This window comes from Psilocybe cubensis, chromosome 2 (genome assembly GCF_017499595.1).
Source record: "Psilocybe cubensis strain MGC-MH-2018 chromosome 2, whole genome shotgun sequence".
NCBI classification, from domain to species: Eukaryota; Fungi; Basidiomycota; class Agaricomycetes; order Agaricales; family Agrocybaceae; genus Psilocybe; species Psilocybe cubensis.
In genome coordinates, this window is record NC_063000.1 from 1196665 (window position 1) to 1217513 (window position 20849).

Consider the following 20849-nt stretch of genomic DNA (forward strand, 5'->3'; position numbering starts at 1 on the left):
AAAAAAGTACCCATATCCGAGTAATCTCTATGTCACCGAACAACACACCTATAACAATTGTGCTAGCCGATCCCGTGGCTTGCAGGCATTGCAGAACTGTGATAGGGGTAAGGACTAATCCATCGCAAGATAGAAATCAATAGGCGATTGTTGAGATTGGGGTCGGCCAAAATGATCGGAAACCGGCCCACAAACATCGGCGCTTAAATTTCAATATGGCAGACTCAGGACGAGAATTTATATATTAGTATGCCCACTCATCAACGACTTGTAAAATCATGTACACCGCAACCTTTACATACAGGCATTAATGTTAGAATGGATGGTACAAACCGTCAAGGTAATGAGCTTTGTAGATTTATTGAATGCTTTTAAAATCGTTGGCAAAGCTGAAAAATATATATTCGCAGTCAATGGGCTATGCCGGGTATTTTGTATGATTATAGTGCGTTATAACTTACATTAAATTATGTACCAAAGAAGGAAGAGAAATCTACTATGAACCATTTCTCCTTTTTGAAAAATTCGTCGTGACCCTCAACAGTGCAGTGCAGGTATCTTGGCTTGGGAAAAATCGAGCAACCTCGACAGCAGGAATCTCCCCCTTGTCGTTTCGGAAGTGCTAAAGTTTCTCGTTTCAAAAGTGTATCATTCAGTCGCTCTGTTGTCTTAAAGGCTCAGTACGGTGGAAAACTTTAGCATGGATTCTAAAAATAGCGTAGCGGGTATACTTCCGCTGTTACAGTCGAGGCTGACCTTCCGGGCGCTAGGCAGTAATTACTAACACAGGGGGTTATGTAGTCTTTGAATCTCAAAGTGAAAGAAGAGACGTATGGTAATGGTGGGTGTATTATGTCTGAGAAAGTTTCAGGAAACTAGTATAGCCTGATAGAATCCCAACCATTAGTCTCGACCGTTTGCCCGCCAAATTGTTAAGTTCAAAATACAATTCTAAGTCCCTTTTCCCACGCACAGACATCCTATGAAAAACTGGATCATCAGATCTCGTGCCGACCGGTGACAAGACGCCCTCTGGATGACCATCCATACTAATCTCAGTTCTAAACCAGGGACACCTATTTGCGGACACCTGCTATTGATGGACAACATTCCCCCGAGGAATCCATGATGTCGGGTTCCAGTACACAGCCTGTTTGGCAGAGCTTGAGCAGAGCCTTGGTGAGTGGGTTGATCGGTTCACTGTGATCAACATGTGAATTGGACAAAGCTGAACCTCACTCATAGATAAAAAAAATCATCCCTGTAAACCTGAGCCATACACCTTGCCATATACACGAGATTTATGTCGGCCCATCCGGATTTGTACTTGTTGCGGTAGCGTTCACACCTTTACGGAAAGTCGGTAGGACCCTGAATAATTCGTGGAACCTACCAACGACCCGTGCGCTGAAGCTCCACGAAACTCCGCTCTTGCCTTGCTCTTCTCTCTTTACACTCATGCCTACTCTCAGTACGACCATCGAGGATACATCTCCAGTGATAATCTATTCTGGAAACGGCGGAGATTGGGTTGCAGGAAGCTCGACAAACGATAGCCTGGCTTCTCTGTGCGTAAACTTCATCCGTTTGAACTATACTCTATTAAACAGATGCATACTTGCGATAGATATTCGCAAGGGAGTTTTACTTTGACAAGTAGGAATAATGCCAATGCATCCTTCTCATTCTATGGAACTGGAGTGCAGATCTTTGGTGCGAAGAGGAACAACCATGGGCCGTATCAAGTTACTATAGATTCCACAACATATGCCCAAGTCAGCGGACAGGCAGCAGATCCTGGATCCTTCCAGACTTCTCTATTCTCTACTGTGGCGTTGACCAACGGATTCCATAAGGTTACTATAGTGAACCAGGGGTCCACATTTCTCGACATCGATTTCGTGCGTTTGTCGAGCCGCCATTCAGACGAACCAACTGAAATTTATTGTGTGCCTTTCATAGATAACGTGGCAGACTCCTGTAGGATCATCAGATGAACCATTGCTATCTTCAACTATACAAGATTCAGAATCAGCCTTCGTATACACACCGGAATCAGCATGGAATGGGAGTCCACCTAATGTTGGGATGTTTTCTGGAGGTACTGGGCAGTACGTGAAGTATTTTTGGACATAGTATGATATGAACGTTGTCTTTAGCACTTCGACCACTGCCGGATCATCTGTTGAATTCACATTCACAGTCAGTGTTTTGGGGTTTCATCTACTTCAATGTTCTCATATTATCTGTTAGGGCAAGTTCCCATGCCAACTTCATGGTACTCTTTTTACATCCAACCCTTTGAAGGTTCTGCTGTGGAAATATTCGGACCAGTCGGACCTAGCGGTGCTGTGTTTTCAGCACAGCTAGACAGTAGCAATCCTACAAACTTCACTACCAATAAGCCGTATTATAGACCACAGCAGCTCCTCTTTCAGGCTGGAAACTTAGGCAACGGGAAACATACTGTCAAATTCATACAACAGTCTTGGGATAACTCTGCTCTGTCCTTCTCCATTGATTTTGCACAGGTTTTTACCACCCCGTCGCTACAGCAAAGGTCAGTAATGATGGATATCTTATTGGTAGACTCGTGTTAATGACTATATACCAGTGCCTCTGCAGGGTCAGACTTTTATGCATTTTCTGTGTCAACGAAGTACTAATATGGTTTACGAGAAGACTATCCGTAGGCGCTAAAACGGGTATTGCTATTGGAGTTGTTGCAATTTTAGCTGCGGCCATCGCTGCCCTAATCATATTTCTGCCTTCGAAGTATCTTAAGTTCTTCCGCCTGAAGGGAAGGTCTGTAGAAAAAGGCACAATTTCAGGGCCATTCCTGTATCAACGAGTCAGTGGTGATTTGTCTGCGGGCATCCCGCCCCAATCAGCTCCCTATGGACGACCTACACACAGTGCACAACCATCTCAATCGCTGTCAAATTACACTCCTCCATCATCAGGCTTTCCTTCATCCGGTGGGACATATGCGCCCAGTTCAGATACATTGATTCAGGGCCCTAATGTATGTTTCGTACATTTGATACGCCTTCTTCATTATGTGCCTGCGGCTTTCTGATATTGACTTTTTTCCACAGTCCCAAGTGATTTCAATACCATTCACTGCGGATGGAAAATACAGACCTGATCTTCCCAGCACACCTCAACTCTTGCCACCACCAGGGACACGAAGAGATCCAACACCATCATCAAGTCGCAGTCACCTATCGGTGTTGCCTCCTGGAGCCGCTCAGCCGGGGGTGATTAGTGATGATGAGCTTGGGATGATTACTCAGGAGACGAGGCAAGGAACGTATATGACTCCACTACGTCGGCCAACTACTGCGAGTCTGGCTTGGACAGAGCCACCACAGTACCAACGGTGATGATATTGCAGCTACTTTTCCAGGTTTTTCTATCAAACTCGTTATCGGATATTTTATGGCTTATTTCCTTTGGCATCCAAACGACGACTTCAATAAAAATGACTATGACGATACTTATCTGCGATGGACGTACGTTGTATTTCAAGGGCTGCGGACCTTTCTTTTTTTCTTTCCTTTGACATGATAGGACATTTCCCCGTGGACATAATGTGATAAAGTAAATCCTGTATAACATAGTAGTTGAATAACCTGTGTGCGTGACAACGAACTGGAAGCATCATTTCCCTGGCAAAAAAGGTTTCAACTAGACACACATATTCACTGAGAGGTAGCAGTGAAGTTGGGAGGCTGGTCACGGAGATGAACAGCCGCTAAATGACCAGAGCTGAATATAAAAGCCCGTGTATTCAATTATAGAGCTCGAAAAATTGTCGACCAACACAGAATAATGACGTCTGTGAGTAAAGCCGCATCCAAGTTAATTGACGCGCGTCCCATAGCGCGTCGCGGCGTCTCCTTGAAACCCGAAATTTGAGCAGATTTGGTAATTTTGCATCAAAACATCAGCGCCATCACTACGGCACTGAGCGGCATCAGACCCCTATTGCTGCCAAGTTCCTCTCAACCATCATCTTTATACCATCACGGTTCACCCCATCCCGCAAAAGCAGAATCTCCGACCTTACTGACTCACCACGGAGTCTTTAAATTTTCACGCGTAAGCGACAATCATAGAAAATCCCGTCCCAGGTTCAGACTTTGTGTTTCAATAATGATTCAGGCAAGTATTTAACGATGGAACGAATTCACCGTATTTCCTCAAAATTGCTGGTCAATTAACATGCCATCGTTTACAACGCTACTTGAAGATACTTCGCCGTTACTTGTCTACTCGCAGGCGAACTGGCAGGCTGGAACCTCAAATGGAGATGCTTTATTCGACAAGTCAGTAAATTGTCTAAATTTTGTCAACATCTACAATAGTACGACAGTTAATTGTGCTAACCCCATACCACTTTTCGTTATCAGATACTCGGATGCATCTTTTACTCTCTCTCAGACGAAGGGTTCTACTATGACTTTTGGGTTCAATGGAACTTCCATATCTGTTTATGGCGCTAAACGAGGCAACCATGGTCAATATAACGTCACGGTTGATAATTTCGAACCAACAACAGGTAGTGGTGCTTCAGATACGGAAACGTTTCAGCAGCTGTTGTATAGCTCTGGAAATCTGAGGTCAGACTACCATAATCTGACGCTGCTTAACGTCGACGGGAGATTTCTAGATGTGGATTTTGTGAGTGGCTTTTCAATGCCTTTCCTTTTGTTATTAAATTACACACTTGACAAGATCACATTTACGACGAGCGTTGGTCGAGACGATGAAGACATGATCATCAACACTTTTCAAAATGGCCATCCTGCATTCTCTTATAATCCCTCCTCATCATGGAAGACGCCGAGTCAAGTTGAAAGATTCATGGGTGGCTCAGGCCAGTGCGTGAAATCTTCATCTTGACAACGACGAGGCATAAACTAATCAGTGCCAAATCCAATCAGTGCTACAACAGAATCTGCTACAATGACGTTTACATTTCAAGTACGCCGACTTACTTGTACTTGAGATAGTCGTTAATATATCTGACCATTCTCTATTTGTGTATCGTTCAGGGTCAATATTTATCTTATTTTATATTGCCTTTATCCAGCGTGTTGATCAAAGGCGATTAATATAGGGGATGCAATTGCCCTCTATGGTCCAGTTGGTCCTTCTGCGGCATCGTATACCGTCCAGATTGATGGTGGTTCCACGATGCTATACGCTGCAAACCGGGTAATTTACAGGTCCCAACAAGTGCTATATTTTGCCAGCAATCTGGGCACAGGTATACACACCCTTCAAGTTCAAACATCATCAGCATCCGGCGAATTTGCTGTTGATTACGCCACAGTATACACAACAAAATCTTTGGGAGGAAGGTGAACATTTACAACACAGGATTTTGCCGAATCGAATGTTGATTGTGTCTTGCAGTCTGCTAACCGATTCTGCAGTGCCAGTCGGCAACAGTTCAACTACCCCCGGGGAAGCAAGGTGATTTGGACGAAGTGGTATTTTTTTTGACAAAAAAAACTCATCATCATCAAACTTCCTTTTTAGAGTACTTTATAAAACCCCGGTAATCGTTATCATAGGCTTGGCCGGAGTGTCCGCCATTCTTTTATTCATGATTTTGGGCTGCATCTTTCTTACAGTACGCCTGCGCCGTACACGAAGATCCATGGACAAGTTACTCAGAGTTGGCGTTCTGGATCCTGAACTCGAAGCCACTGTACAACCATTTCCGGTCGAGTATCATTCTGTCAGCAGTAGTCAAAGCTTACTTCCTCGAAGTGGTACACCAAGTAGTGGAATCACGCATGTCATGCAAGGCACCTCGACAGATAATGTCAATGGAGGTTTTACAACTGTTGAGCTAATTGCTCCGGGAAGAGCGCTTGTTAGAGAGGCAAAGTTTCCAAATGGACATACACCTAATCCTAGTATTGCTAGCTCGAGTTCATCACATCTAGCCGCGCCACCACGATATCAACCAATGGATCCTCGATGATATAGAAGGAAAAGTAGTCAACACTTGATTTATTGTCCTATTTTGTATTATTCCTAAACAAAATGTATGCCCCTTGGGCTGGCTGTAGCTTTAATGTTCAATCCAAAGATTGAAAAGTGTTAAACTGGTTGACAGTATGCCTATTATCACCAAACTTGATGGTCATACAACCTACACATGTAAGTCTAGACATATACCAAATGTCGAGGCGCAGTGAGGATAAAAACACTCTTTGGCTGTCAGGGTTACCTTTCAGATCTGAGTGTGTTTCTACTCTACAGTATCAAATACCACAGATTAGTACGTATGATAGAAAGCCAGCGGCTGGTGGTATAACCCAATGCGGTTTTTGTTATATACATTTTTGCTACACTGTACACGGTGGAATCATCCATATACACCAAATATCTCGTGGTGGTGGTGATAATGAATTTTCCAAGGATGGTGATGATGGATGTTGTATAATCGCTACAATGCAATAGGGTATATTAATTGAGTGGTGGTGACGTGAGAATGAGTGAGTTGATGTTGCTGGAGGTATTCATATGTTTTCGCCTAGATATCTGCATATCACAAAACGGTGAACGAGGGTGATGAATTTCGATAGGCAAGGAATGCGCGGGGTTCCGGGAGGACGCGCTCTGAGTTCCGTCGGGCCTGCGTGATCCGACGCCGAGCAAGCATAAGTTAAGAAAAGATCGAACCGCAAAACAAGATTTAAGGCTCCAATTCTTCCAGCTGGATCATATCGGACTTGCTGAGCCTTCTCCGTCCTGCGTCACACCTGCGCAGATACTCTTTGGCTCGTTCTTGGAACAGCTCGCAACCATCGTAGAGGTCAGCTGGAAGCTTGTCTTTACGCTGGTCCCATGGTTTGACGTCGACGGACTCACAACGATCGAGACATACCATGATCATACCGAAGCTGTAAGCATCCGCCAACAATGGATCCTTGCATTCTCCACGCAGAATTTCAGGCGCTGAAAAAGGTCTTGTTCCTGGATGAATTTGCTCATATTTCACTGAAGGTGGTTTCGGGGTTGATGTCGACTGCTTGCGCGCGATATAAGGGAAGGGATCCACGGGGTCATCATCGGGTGATTTGAAGACAGAATCTGCTGAGACAGAGCGGCCGAAATCAAGAAGCTTGATGGTATTTGTTCGCTTTGTGACTTGAATGTTCAATAACGAGAGGTCTCCGTGGCTCAGTCTGTATGAATGCAGATGACTGAGACCGTCTAGCAGTTGGTTGTGATAATCTATCTTCTGCTTCGTCGTCAACTTTGGGCGCTCAATGATGACATCGTACAATGTTCGACCATCGATGTACGCCAATACCATCCCAACATTCTCCAACGAACCCAAAAATGCACAAATATTCCTATGCCTTGCTACTGTCGTGTATACCCTCAACTCGGCAAGAAATTGCACGGTGACATCAGAAGCGTTGGATTGCATCTCCCCGTTGATCTCAAGCTGGACAACGTCCGGCTTCTTCACAACGCATCGAAACAGCTCTGATGCCGACCCATGAGCAAAAGGTTGTAGGCTTGCGGTAGGATTCGGGGGGGCCGAGTAAGCTGTTGGCGTTGGGAACGAGAATATGGACGTGGGATGGCGAGGAGGGTTGTAGATGGGTGAAGGAGGCGGGGACTCGCTTCTCTTGTGATCAGAGACATGGTGATGTAGATTGGGGTGCCTTTGTTGATGTTCGTCTACCCCGTGGTTGTACTGATCATACACAGACGGTTTCTCGACGGCCGTCTCCTCCGATGATGAAAATGAGTTTACTGAATGCGAAGGTTGTGTTTCTTCTTCTTCGTCCATTTCCACTGTATCGAAGGCAAAAATGTGAGATCAAGTTCAATCTGACTGTATAATAGGACACACCCATCCACCAATTCTTCTTCGACGTCAATGTAACCCGCTTTACGTGCATCGCTTTGGGCGGACGAGGCACTGTGTGCGGTACTGTTGGTGTTCGGGATTCCGTCGGTGTTTCCAGCGCTTGAGCGCTGCTAAATCCCCTTGTAAACGCAGGCCGTGAATTTTGGTGCATATTTGTGGACGTAAATGACTGGTTTGCACAAGCAGTGACGAGAGTAAGAAGAAAGATCGGAATTGCCAGAGTACGCTTTGGCCTTGGCAATTAGGAGGGCGCCTAATGGGGTAAGTCAGTGATGGCTTCTGGACATAGGGGCTTATTTGTTGCGACAATCTGCTCACCGTAGAAGAAACGGTACTTGCTGTAGCGGTGAATCTTTATTATGCTCTCGACGCTTCAGAAATATATACATCTTATACAGAGCGTAGATTTACTCCCGAAATATTGTCAAAATCACAGGCAAACTCCTCGGCTTCTACGTTCTCCAGGAAAATCATGACCTCGACCTTAAGGAGGCTTAAGAAAGTCAGGAAGCATTGCGTGTGAGGTATCTAGAGATGTCTAGTTCATTGGAGATGGTCTGGACTGATGACCATGTGGTATATACTGCCTTCAGTTTGCACGTAGTCCTTTCAGCGCCGCGGGGCTTTCCCACTGCCACAGTGCAACAACAACTTGAACTGATAATCGACTTGAACTTGGAGAACGATTAGTCACTGGCTCCGCTAAAATTAATATCTGTCTTAGGCCCCGCCGACCAGTCAAGCCATAATACAATAATATCACGTCGATTGGTTACGAATTATGATATTTTGTAAAAGTACACATTGGTAAAAGCAGCGTTTTAACCGCGGGGAGACAATTTGAGTTGAAAACCAACCTAGTTACGTTTTAATTCCTACTTTGAAATGCCATATTTCTCGAATGTAGGGCAATTTTAAAGATGGTGGCAGCACTGGCAAAATTATATTGTGCCAGTTAAGTAGGTTACCAATACCATTTTACCCGTACTCCTTCACATAACGTTGCACGCATACTCAACCATGTAGATTATCGCTCCTCAACCCAGCAAAATCCGCATTACAGCCGCATGTACGACTTCGTCTGCTTTACCCGGTAAATGTATTTATAGACCACACGCGTATGAAAGATACGCAACGCCAAGGCTCAAAGACGTCCGAATAACCTGGCTGGCGATGACCTTCGCGCGAAAGTTCAACGCCACACTGTAAGAAGAATGCGAATTAGGTTTAGTTCAGAATTACGCATATGTAACTTTTCTACAGGCTGACATTACGGATGTACATGACTATACAACACGGTAGGTAAGTACTAGATTGTCATGTCAGGAGTCGTGAAACGTCAACGGGATGGATGATCTACTATCAACGGGGAGGGTGAGGGTGAATAAAAGGATAAAGAGGGTGTCGGGTGATTGGTGTATGCCCATACTACTAATGTGAAATAAAATTAAAACATGCAATGGGCGTGTAAGTTGGAAGGTGGGTATGATCCTATTCGATCCATTTCATAGCAGAATTAGGAGTCAACAACAGAGCAAACAGGGTCCAGAGTCCGTGAGGATGGGTGGTAGGTAATAGCAAACAAATGTGGAAAAAAGGGACTGGAAAGGGTTTAGAACCAAAGAACGTCTACAAATTAAATGTCACAGGTCAGAATGGCAAAAGTTCAGAAGAGTTCAAGGCAGAAACAATGCATGAATGCAGAAATAATGTTGACGATGCTGAGAGTGTAAGTATCGCGATCAGGAGGGTATCCAGGGACTTCGCAGTTGTGCCTTTTGGCGTAGGCTTCTTTTCACTATAGTCCCGATGCCATCAAGATAGCGACCCCGCAGCACAGGGCATACAGCCAACCAGAAGTCACATATGCAGAAACAGCCGAGTTTTTGGAGTCCTGGTTTGAGCTACCAGCGGCAGACGATCCTTGTACGATATTCGTCGGCGGCAGATCCGCGACGGTCAGCTTCTTCTGCTTCCCGATGGATCCGGATCCCAGCATGACCTGCTGTCCTACCGAGGGGACGCCGTTGACGACAACAAAAATGAACGCAGGGCCTGGAGCAATGATAGCTGGATTGGGAGGCAGTTGGGATACATGCAACACCCCCGTGTTGTTCGCCGCAAAGCCGGTGTATGATGAAGCCAACTCAACGTAACGTTGGCCCATATTCTGTACGCAAAAATAGAGGAGCACATTACCAGAATACATCAGCGTTGATGCTCCACGAAAGCACAGCAAAAGGCTTACCATGGCATGGGTTGAGAATCCAGTGCGAATAATAACCACCTTTGTTTTGTTGAGGTTTTGGACGTCCCCAAAGAGATCATCCGAGTCGAGTACAACGTCGAACGAAGAGCCTCCATACGAGTATTGCGACAACAGTCCTTTAGGCTGTGGGCGCCTCTTGTTGTAGTAAGGGGGATAGAATATCTCCGTTCGGTACTCTGTAGGATATTCAACATCCGGACCAACGGTATAATCGGGGTTGGGGTTCGATCCAGATACCATGACAGACCCTTTCAATGGACAACAGAAAAATAATGTCAAGTTAATTCCAAGAATAATAGTGGACAATCACCTAGTCCAAAATTCAATGCTTACCGTCAGGTAACAGTGTGGCAGATGAGTGGTACATCCGGGGAACTGTGCTGGCTTGAAGGCCGTCTGATGACCACCTGGTACCGTTGGCAGCCTCTGGATCATAAATGGCAGGCGTTAACACGGGGCTAGTTGCGTATGAATGCCCGATTGCCCAGGAGTCATTGCCATACCCTGCAGTACCTAATTATCCATTACTTGGTAAATGACGGACAATATAAAGAGGTACATAGCCTACCCATGCTTGCACCGTTAAGATTCAGTATCTTGCCGTCAGGGAGGGCAATAAAATTGGCCATTGAACGCGCAATTGGTAGGTCGTCATCTTGAACGTAGCTCCCTGAGATGTCAGGAGTAATCTTAACACAAGACGCAGATGCTGGATAGCTTGGAACAATGAAACTCTTTTGTGTCCATCTGGTTAGGAGCGTAACCGGAAATGCATATGCAAAGTCAAAAGTAATGAGCTAGACATATTAAATCGCAGCGATTATTTACTTACTGAGAGGGCTGAACATTCGATCCTCCACAGAAAAGGATGGTTGCGGTATAGTTGTTGGCAGGGGTAAGAGGGAGCATAATGTTGCCGGCACTTGCAGGGTACACTCGGACAGCATCCGGAATGTCGTCCAGCGGCGTCTCGGTGTTTGATTTGTAGTCCAGGGTCACCGTAGCCCAGTTGGATTGTATTAGAAGAAGACCAGATGGGAGCAGCCATGTAAGAGGAAAGAGATTAGCGGGAAGGGTATTTTGAAGAATAGGAGAAAGTATGGGATCTCCTTTCGGAGGGAAGAACTCGTAAGTTGGGTTATCCTGGCGAGCATCGTTAACGTATCCTCCATTCCGACATCCACCCAGCTAATAATACCAGTCTGTGTTAGTTATGGCATCAAAGAGGGCGGAGTAACTCACAATGATGGCGCTACCATCTTCCAGCGTTTCACTAAAGTAGGAGCGGGTTGTATGAGCCGTCCAAACTGTCAAAAATAACGACCTACACTGTAGGGTACCATCGCTGGTCAATCTGGTCCGGAGAAAGTACCCAATCACAGCTTTCGTCATCGCAGGGTGTTAACAATCTTCAAAATCGTTGATCAGTCTTCTGCATTCATCGATACGAACACGTTTAGATTTATACCTTATCCTATGACCAACGGATTCAGCCACACGTGTAAACGATGGTCTTAAAATAGCAACTCACGATTGTCTTCCGTCTGGATCGTCATATGCACCTCCTCCCGTCTGACTCGCTGCTGGCTGGCCACCATAGGTGATTGCTTGATTTCCTCCAACGTTCAGCCATGTTCCATTACCCAGTACATTGCCACCCTAGTAATCGAACTATGAAGATTGTGTGACCCTCAAACTTGGAAAGGAGAACATACGGCACAGAAGGTGTTCGTCAAGGCATCCATAGGTCGTTGATTATTGGAGGAAAGTGCCCATTCTGCATTGGATAATTCAGCATGTATGCAATTTTGGCGCGTCCTAATTGCCATACCTGACGCCCAGGCAGGATGCCCATTGATCTGTGTTGGGTTTCCTTCAACCTTGTCAACAAAGAAGACCTTGTCCGGGGTGGCAAGGAATATCTGGTTTCATTCACAGTATTAGCGAGAAAGAATAAGCGAAATAATTATATGTACGCACCTGTTGTGCGCTGACAAGACTGTTCCCAATAAGCTCGAACCCTCCAATCGTTCCTGTTCGCGTAGGCTGACCAGGAGCTGGCAGAGTAGTCGCCGACCCGCCAAGTACTCCTACTGCTGTTGAAAGTAAAGAAATCAAGAGCAAGGAAGAGGAAGGGAGGAGTCCCATGGTGGGCGTCGAGGAGAAAGGAGGTGGGAAGCGAGATTAGAGCGAGAAAAGTCGAGGAGAATTAATTTAAGAGAACCGTGATGTCAGTATTACGGTCTTCTGCCCTCTAGCTGTCACTGTAGAAGCCGTGTTGAGAGGCCGAGCTGAACGCAGCTAAGTACATCCACTCGGAATCGAAACAAATGCCTTCATGAACAGAAATGGTCAAAGTAGTGGGAACGGCGAGCATGTGCCGGTAATATTTATGTCATTGTTAGGATCTCAGATTTCCTGGGAAGGTTCAGTTTGCCCCACAGGACTGAGAAACTGACTGGAGAAATCAGGAGAAATGCTGATCCCTGGCCCGCCGCATCAGAGTTGTCTGGCCTAGAAGACGTCTCCAGAAGTACACGAGTCTCTTCAACTTCAAGTCGTAAGAAGTAGAAGACAAGTACATTGAGTGGAGATTCCCGCTGACCGCTGAGCTGAGTCCAACAAGCCTTCACATTCCGCTAGCGTTGCAGGTCAATGCCATCGTTCAGCATTCCATTCAATATTGTCGTTCTTTGACAGTTACAACCGCTGGCTTGGCGTTCTGCCGAGATGATGGTCATTCATTCTCCGCTCCAATGTATGATCTTGGCACTGTTCACCGTGCTTCCCGATTCGTTGGCAACGTCAAACTTCAAGAGAATGAATCCCCTTTCTTCTGTTCTTCCTTCGCCATCGTGGACTAAATCCCCTGCAAGCAAAGCCGGGCACCGCACACCCCGTATCACAAAAACATTTGCGCGCTAGAGGCAGTCTGATCGAGGCCAATAGAGTCTCAGGCACCGTCGTTCCGATAACATTTTTGACACGATCTCCTCTGGGAAACTGGGAACCGGAAGGGTCGGAATGCTTTTTCTTAGGAGATCGTTTCGTAGCGTCTCAACGGTGGGTGGACTTCGAAGTTCGAAGAGATATGGAACGCCACTGCTTGTCGACTCTCCGTTATTCCAGGTTAGCTCGCGATGTCACAGTTTCCGGAGACGTTGGGAAAGTAACAGGCAATTTTGACGCATGTTCGCGCCACAAAAATGTCAGCACTGCTTTCTCGTAACACGCGACGAACTCGATGCATTCCCAGATATCTACTTTGATTGACTTTGACTTGAAGTCTTTGCACGGAAGGCGTCTATACTAACTTCATCATCTCACAAGCCAGCGCTGATCAAGTCATATGTATCGATGGGCTCGACAACAGCTCAATGATTGATATTAAATTCTAGAGCTTTCCATTCACTCTTTAGCTCTCAATGCTATATCTCTCTATTGAACATAAGCAAGGAGAACGACAGTATAAGTGCTATGCGCTGCTTACGTACGGAAGTACCGACGATTGCAATATTCGACAGCTGCGATGGGTCCTGTATGCCCCATCTTTTCCGTCTGTGTTCCTTTATCATCCCGGCCCAAAAAATTTGGTACCTTGATAAGGCAGTGTCTATTTATTCTGAAGCGCTGGGCATGTATATATACCGTCTCTGCCAGTTCATGGTTATTGCCCCCTCCCTTCCTTCGATTTAGCGTTCCAACTATTCACTCGAAGCCACGAGGCTTCTTCTCACTGGTGGCCCCGTTAGAATCACGCAAAGGCCGATTGGTTCCCTAAATCGCATCCTTCTCCGATGTCTAGCATAGACAACCTTCCCAACGGAATCATATGCACACCGGAGCAATATGCGATCTCCACCAGCTTGTCGTCAATCCACACTACTTTGCACTGTTTAACGCGAGGGGAGAGCATCGGACTCACGGTAAGTATCTCAACCTTGAAAGCTAGATGTCAGCGTTTGGAGCGCATCAGAATGGTTCTTAAATTAATCCCGTGCATTGTATAGATTGTCTCTCAGGCGGGCATCATTTCGTTGGTCGCAGTTGTATATGTATGGACAATTATCATTGTAAGTCAGCTGGATCAGTACTTGACTGATGAAGTGACCGCAGTCCTTCACAGCGAAATGTTATTAGATTGCACTTCAATAATAAATCTTCGTTGGAGCGAGGTCGCATTTTCCAAGAGCCGACTGATCTCCTGATGGTAAGCATCTCGTCCTTTGATTTTGTTGGTTTGAACCGAGTATTGTTGTAGTTTTCACTATTTGCCGCCGATGTTCTGCAAGCCATTGGTGCCGTTATGGACGTGAAGTGGGTGCACGATGGCAGGGTGCAGATTGGCCGTTTCTGTGATGCGCAAGGTTACTATCTGCCGAAGGCACCTCATCGAATTTGCCTGATCAAGTTTTTTAGGAATCGTGCAGCAACTTGGGGAAACAGGGGTTGCTATTGCAACACTCGTAAGCATCAGACTAATTTTTTTGCAAGTTCAAGAATATGTTAAATAGTACTATTGCAGACAATTGCGGCATATACCTTTGTCGGAGTATGGCTCGGGAAAGGTGTACGGTCATTGAGGGTGGCCACAGTAGTTGTATCGACTACCTGGCTTTTTGTGGTTCTGATAGTTATTCTTGGGAATACAGTTAATCGAGGAGCAGGAAAATCCAGATTTCAGGCCCCGACACCGGTGAGTTTGTTGCGCTTTATTTTTCATTATCAATATTTAGCTAGAGGGACGATCTTTCATTACTTAGTATTGGTGTTGGATCAGCAAGGACTACCTACAGCTTCGAATATGGGGCGAATATTTCTGGTTTTGGGTCACTCTTCTTTTTTCGATTGTAGTCTATGTCCCGTTATACTTGTGGAGTCGCGGCAACATTACATTCGACGATCACTCTTGGTGGAAGCTTCATTGGCATCGCGCAGATGAAAATACAGATCCCGCGCTCACGGGTATACGACGACGATCTTTGATTATGCTCCTGTAAGCTCTTCAACTCTTTCATCCATCCAACAAATTCTCTGACTTCAATTATTTACTCTTCCCTGGATCTTCGTTTTACAGGTATCCTTTGGTATACTGCATGCTAATACTTCCCCTAAGCGTTGTGCGTTGGATCGGATTTGTTCAAGAGCGAGGCGGAGGAGAGAATAAGATTTCAGCTACGGCTACACTAGCTGTAACTGCTATCTATGGCCTCAGCGGCGCGTCCAACGTAGTTTTGCTGCTCACAACACGACCGGAGTCTGTCCTCTTTGGGAAACATCCGTATGTGTCGGTTATGAGGGCACCGTCACCTGTGCTTTCGACGAATCATGATGAAAGGTCAGAGTCTGGGTATGAATCAGGTCGACAGAGAGCTAGCAAGGATAGAAGTAGGGAAGCAGGGGAAGAGGAGGTAGAGGAAGTCGAGCTTGGCAGATTGCCTTCGAGGTAACGACTGTGTTATAAATCGTATACCTCCTTTGTACTAGACAGCACTGTAACCAACTCTTTACACCTTTACACCTAGTCATATTTATAAACTATTACTCTTTATTGGGATCTATTGTATTCAACTGTAGCTCTCGTTCAACCTTATAAGAGGAGGATACCATCTACCGGTAAGTCGGGCCTTTATGATCCATCGTGGGGCGCAGGTTATATGATATATCAATAAAATACTCCGCTGTCTGCAGTCTCACCGAATGGCATTGTGGACAAGAAGCAGCTGATACATATCGAAGAATGGGAATTCTACACTTAACAGTACCCGGTAGCAGCAGGAGACTTTTACGAACCATGAGACACACTTCCAGCTGAGGGCATGACGGCGTGTTTAGACATCATAACAGTTTGATCTGAGTTTATAATATTTACCCACGCTTGGGCCTTTTGTCTTTTATTTCTCTACTTCGCTTAGTTCTGTTGGTTCCTTACTGCCTAACTCATGGAGGTCTAGTTACACATTATCTTCCCTTGGTTGGACTAAGCTCATGGCGATGAAACAAAATCTCATTTGGCAACATTCGTTTTGACATGATGTTTCCATCGGGCCATCGTCCCGAACCTCCACGGGCGTTTTTCGGGTGTCAGAAGTGCATTCAACATCTACTTCGCCATGTAATGTGACTTCACAGAAGAATATTGTCTTTTCCATAACCCGTAGGAGGTCACCTTCCACTCCTTTGCAGATTAGCCGACTGTGTAGCTCGCGGCCGCCGACCTATCAAAGATCTTCCGGTGACCTTCTACTGGCAGGCTGTCCAAAAATACTTTGGCTAAACTGGAAATCAGAATGTTTGGGTATATCTGAGTTTCGTTCCTTCGTTCCTGTACTCGAATTCTGGGGTTCTTTGGATACTTGAAGAAGTTATTTCTATGTCATCGTTCTTCTGTCTACCTCCGAGAAAATGCCTTGGTGCATGTTATAAGACGCCAAATTCCCATCTTTGCTTTGCACTTTGGTCAACAATCACATAGTATAACAAAATGTTCAAAGACACATTAGTGTTATTCGCATTTACTGCAGTAGTTCTCGCCCAAGTTTCGCCATACGGCCAGTGCGGTGGACAAGGCTGGACTGGTGGAACAACTTGTACTTCTGGGTAGGACACTGTTTTCAACAAATCCAATATTTTTCTCTCAACCTTTTTAGGTGGCAATGTGTATATTCCAACCCATACTACTCACAGTGCATTCAATCCACTGCTGGTGGTTCTACAACGACGGCTTCTGCACCCAATCCTACCTTGACAGGTATCGCAGCAACGGCTCCCACCACACCGCCGTCCACTTTAACTGGAAAACTTCCCGCATTAGGGTAAGTATTCATACTTTTCTATTCATCTTCGACCTTACATGCTGACAAAAAGTTTAGGTGGAACTCCTGGAATGCATACGGCTGCAGTAAGATACTTGCTAATACAAATAAAACGACTCCGATGGCTCACGCTCTTTGTTAGATATCAACGAAGCCAAGTTTATAGCAGCCGCCAACCAATTCGTCTCTCTCGGACTCAAGGATGCGGGGTACCAATATGTCAACATTGATGTTAGTCAAGTCGTTTCTCTCATTCACCCAGGTGGATAAGTTCTAACTGATATTCACTCGCCTCGATCAACAGGATTGCTGGGCTAACACCTCCCGCGATTCGTCCACAAACCGCATAGTTCCGGACCCCTCCAAATTCCCCGATGGAATTAGTGGGTTGGCTTCTCAAGTCCATAACTTGGGTTTGAAGATTGGCATATACAGGTGCATTCATAATTTGCCATACAGTGATATGTCACTGACAACCAGTTCCAGTGATGCAGGAACGAAGACGTGTGCCGGATATCCTGGCTCCTTGGGAAATGAAGTGCTCGATGCAACTACTTTCAGCGAGTGGGGAATCGATTACTTGAAATATGGTAATCTCCTGCAAATATATCCTAAAATTATCTTTTTTGACCCCTCTTAAAGATAATTGCAATGTCCCCGGAAACTGGTCTGACAGTGCAGTCAGTACACTTATAGTCTGCTAAATCTATCAATTTGACTCACAATTTTTATCATAGACACCTCAAGGCAATGACTGGTAGTGAGTATCTTTTGCCCTCATTGGCTTTAACCTCATGCTTATATCGTGATAAATTGCAAAGCAACTCCAACTCTGCCATCCGGTATCGTCAAATGGGGTGCGTAATACATTTTTTATCATTTAAGCATTATATCTTATTGTCATTCCCTTAGCGCCGCTCTGGCAACTGTCTCCCGTCCCATACAGTTTGAGCTGTGCATCTGGGGAGATGCTAACGTTTGGACATGGGGTTCCCGAGTCGTAAGTCGTTGATCTAATTGACTGGAAACGTGTACAAGGCTTACCTGGCATCAGGGACACTCTTGGAGAATGTCAGGAGATGCTACGTGCGTATCTGAGACAGTAATTCTATAAAGTAAGAGATTTTGACATAAAGCTGAAGGGCAACATGGTCCTATATATCCAACATCATCAACATAAACGCTGCTCATTTGTCCTCCGTCAACTTCTTCTCACATAACGACATGGATATGATGGAAATTGGTTGGTGAATCTGATTGGCGCTTAAAGGACATTGCTTACGTATCCTTAGGAAACGGCGCATTGACAATCCAAGAACAACGTACCCACTTTGCTGCCTGGGCGTTCTTGAAGAGTCCTATTCTTTTGTGAGTCACGCCCATAATAGCACCATTGAGGATTACAGGACCTTCATTTACACATAAACTTTATATATAGGGGAACAGACGTAAGTTTCCCGACCCTCAAAGTGTTCCGGGATCACTGACCTTTTTCTTCAGCTGAGCAAATTGAACTCGACTCAACTCACCATCATTAAAAACCCAGAGCTGCTTGCATTCCATCAAGATGCGACAATTGGCACGCCAGCAATGCCATTCACCGCCTTCTCTTCGATGCCGACGACCTCCCCTCCAGAGTACTATTCTGGAAAGTCTTCAAAGGGTGTCCATGTGTTCATCATCAATACCTCGTCCAGCACAGCTACTAAGCAATTCACGTTCTCCAATGTCCCTGGTTTATCGGCGTCGGGGACTTACAAGGTTCATGACATGTGGGCGGGTACTGATCTCTCCGGCACACATAGTGGCTCGTCGAGCTTCTCTGTTAGTGTCGCTCCACACGATACTGTTGCGTATCTAATCAGCAACGCGTAAATAAGTATACACGGCACGAATTTATGTGGAAATATGTTCATATACAAGAAAATAAAATCGTAACAATGTCATAATACAAAGGAGATCGAAAAAATTGTAGAGTGAAATTGGTATCGTGGAATGGGGCGTAACTGGAGTTCATGAAAGGTCGTAACAGAGGATGAAGGGTATTTCTCAAACATAGGTATAGCAATTGGGTTCTGCGTGAATGTCCATAACGTCGCGGATAGTGACGCTAGGACCGAGGCTTCCCATGAGGAGAATAAAGTCAAGAGTCACCTGTTCGCTGGGATCCTCCTTAGAAGAGGGACCGGAGATCTCGTAGACTCTAGAAGGGGCAGATGATTGCCATTTCCACCAGATGCGGTCAAGATTTGCATGATGCAAATAGAAGAGAGGCTCTTTAATCCGAATTAAATGCAATTCCAAAAGAAAGAATTAGTCTGTAAAGCATACCTCCAGGACTGGAATAGAAGTTGCTCATCTCTCCACCGATGGCATCGTGACCACCGTCGTGCATCCTGTGGTCGCTGGTAACCGGTTCACCCTCGATCTCGACACGGAAGACCTCAAAATTGGCTGAGCGCGTCACATTGGCTTCAGCGGCGGCGTTGAGGTATTTCCGCGCCGCGTCCTCGTTATCGCCACGGGTGAGGCAATGGGTGGTTACGAGTTTTCCAGGACCTACACTAAGTGTGAGATTAGCGAAGGGGCCGTCCACCACACAACCTCGGAAGGCTTCTGGGAAAATACGATTGTCGGTGTCGTTTGCTTGGGGGAGAGTATATGTCCCGATGGCACCGTTGCCACCAAAACCATGGACGGGGTCATAGACGGGAGAGTCAGCGAATCTATATAGTTGATGTAGGTATAAGTATACTATGTGCGGGTTAAGGTACTAAATGCAATAAGATGCTCCTTACGTCTTATTAGGGCCAACATCTTGAGTCCAATCCCAGTATCTGCGGGTATTAATGTTAGGTATTTGATTTCCTACCAGTTAAGCAATTCGAGCTCTCAGAAAAAGAGTACTGACGGGAAGCTCCCATTGTATCCGCATTCGTTACGCAACGCCTTTTCGTAACTTCTGAGATAATGCCTATGCCATGGCAAAAATTGACCCTGACAGTTTAATAATTATTCTCAGTGCCCATTTGAAAAATTTCGAGTCAACATTGTACGTACCAAGTTGTGAACTTTATCGGCGATCATAATGTGATGAGCTTGAAATTCGTCAAAGCGTGTCCTCGCCTCCGGAATGGCTGGGTCTCGAGATGGATGCGCTTGCAAACACTTGACAGCTGAAATATAGTCCGCCTTTTCTGGGTTGCTAAGCGTTCTCCTAGAGATGCAGGATTGGTTGAGTAGATATCTTTAAAATTTTCTGATGGTTTCTGTACCATTCACGCCTCTGCTGCAATCCCATGCTGCAATTGAACCGGTTTTCCTGACGATAGCCATAGTATTTCAAAGCTTGGGCTTCATTTGAAGGAGGCGGGGAAGCCGCGACGAAAGAATTGACGAAGAAAGCAAGAGCAAAGAGAATGGTTGTTGGTGAAAACATCTTGACAAAAAATAAACGATGACTTGGCTGCAGTGGTCTCCCTCCAGAGGATCTGTGGGGCGATGGAGTCAATATGAATAACTGACTCAGGCTTTATACGTTGGTAAAAGATAGGGCGGGGGTTCTATGTCGGTCAGCCATCCGGTAGGATCTAATCGAGCCCAGGGATTCGGGAAGAATCTTGAGAGGCGTATTCCCTATTAGAATGGTGACCATTTCCGTTTGTTCGTTGCCGTCGCAATGAATGCACGAGGAGATGCTTCCGTGGCGGTAGTATCTTCTAGGATCCTTCACGGTAAACTGGTTCCAGAATCGACACTAATCTTGCTAAGTCGAACAAAATTTATTGCCAGTAACTAGGAGGCCATAATGTGTGTATTTTTGTTTGTAGTTTGTGATTGATTGTTGGAGAAAGCC

General features: G+C 45.5%; 7 protein-coding genes across 7 annotated transcripts; 4 read left to right on the plus strand and 3 right to left on the minus strand.

Annotated features, from left to right (window-relative positions):
* Positions 1-1458: 1458 nt before the first annotated feature.
* Positions 1459-3386, plus strand: JR316_0001881 (A type blood alpha-D-galactosamine galactosaminidase; the record flags this gene model as incomplete). The annotated part of the gene is made up of 8 exons (XM_047887679.1): positions 1459-1568; positions 1628-1901; positions 1963-2111; positions 2160-2202; positions 2254-2278; positions 2308-2560; positions 2683-3025; positions 3099-3386. The coding sequence occupies 8 exons, from the start codon at positions 1459-1461 to the stop codon at positions 3384-3386; spliced, it is 1485 nt and encodes a 494-aa protein (XP_047752602.1).
* Positions 3387-4227: 841 nt separating this feature from the next.
* On the plus strand, positions 4228-4908 carry JR316_0001882 (uncharacterized protein; the record flags this gene model as incomplete). Its single annotated transcript, XM_047887680.1, has 1 exon — positions 4228-4908. The coding sequence occupies one exon, from the start codon at positions 4228-4230 to the stop codon at positions 4906-4908; it is 681 nt and encodes a 226-aa protein (XP_047752603.1).
* A 1810-nt stretch (positions 4909-6718) lies between these two features.
* Positions 6719-8060, minus strand: JR316_0001883 (putative serine/threonine-protein kinase HSL1; the record flags this gene model as incomplete). The annotated part of the gene is made up of 2 exons (XM_047887681.1): positions 6719-7833; positions 7892-8060. 2 exons carry the CDS (start codon positions 8058-8060, stop codon positions 6719-6721), a joined length of 1284 nt encoding a protein of 427 aa, XP_047752604.1.
* Positions 8061-9707: 1647 nt separating this feature from the next.
* JR316_0001884 (Aldehyde oxidase GLOX) lies at positions 9708-12326 on the minus strand (the record flags this gene model as incomplete). Its single annotated transcript, XM_047887682.1, has 10 exons — positions 9708-10079; positions 10158-10426; positions 10512-10691; positions 10747-10925; positions 11011-11366; positions 11421-11451; positions 11710-11837; positions 11894-11955; positions 12010-12100; positions 12159-12326. 10 exons carry the CDS (start codon positions 12324-12326, stop codon positions 9708-9710), a joined length of 1836 nt encoding a protein of 611 aa, XP_047752605.1.
* A 1649-nt stretch (positions 12327-13975) lies between these two features.
* On the plus strand, positions 13976-15628 carry JR316_0001885 (uncharacterized protein; the record flags this gene model as incomplete). The annotated part of the gene is made up of 7 exons (XM_047887683.1): positions 13976-14104; positions 14189-14251; positions 14440-14545; positions 14598-14644; positions 14704-14874; positions 14942-15174; positions 15256-15628. 7 exons carry the CDS (start codon positions 13976-13978, stop codon positions 15626-15628), a joined length of 1122 nt encoding a protein of 373 aa, XP_047752606.1.
* Positions 15629-16662: 1034 nt separating this feature from the next.
* JR316_0001886 (putative alpha-galactosidase B) lies at positions 16663-18868 on the plus strand (the record flags this gene model as incomplete). Its single annotated transcript, XM_047887684.1, has 15 exons — positions 16663-16778; positions 16829-16993; positions 17051-17079; positions 17136-17224; positions 17298-17428; positions 17480-17583; positions 17636-17673; positions 17731-17753; positions 17815-17850; positions 17906-17993; positions 18048-18079; positions 18136-18236; positions 18286-18361; positions 18432-18441; positions 18494-18868. 15 exons carry the CDS (start codon positions 16663-16665, stop codon positions 18866-18868), a joined length of 1413 nt encoding a protein of 470 aa, XP_047752607.1.
* A 174-nt stretch (positions 18869-19042) lies between these two features.
* Positions 19043-20432, minus strand: JR316_0001887 (Tyrosinase P; the record flags this gene model as incomplete). Its single annotated transcript, XM_047887685.1, has 6 exons — positions 19043-19269; positions 19325-19719; positions 19792-19830; positions 19905-19990; positions 20054-20210; positions 20269-20432. 6 exons carry the CDS (start codon positions 20430-20432, stop codon positions 19043-19045), a joined length of 1068 nt encoding a protein of 355 aa, XP_047752608.1.
* Positions 20433-20849: the final 417 nt, after the last annotated feature.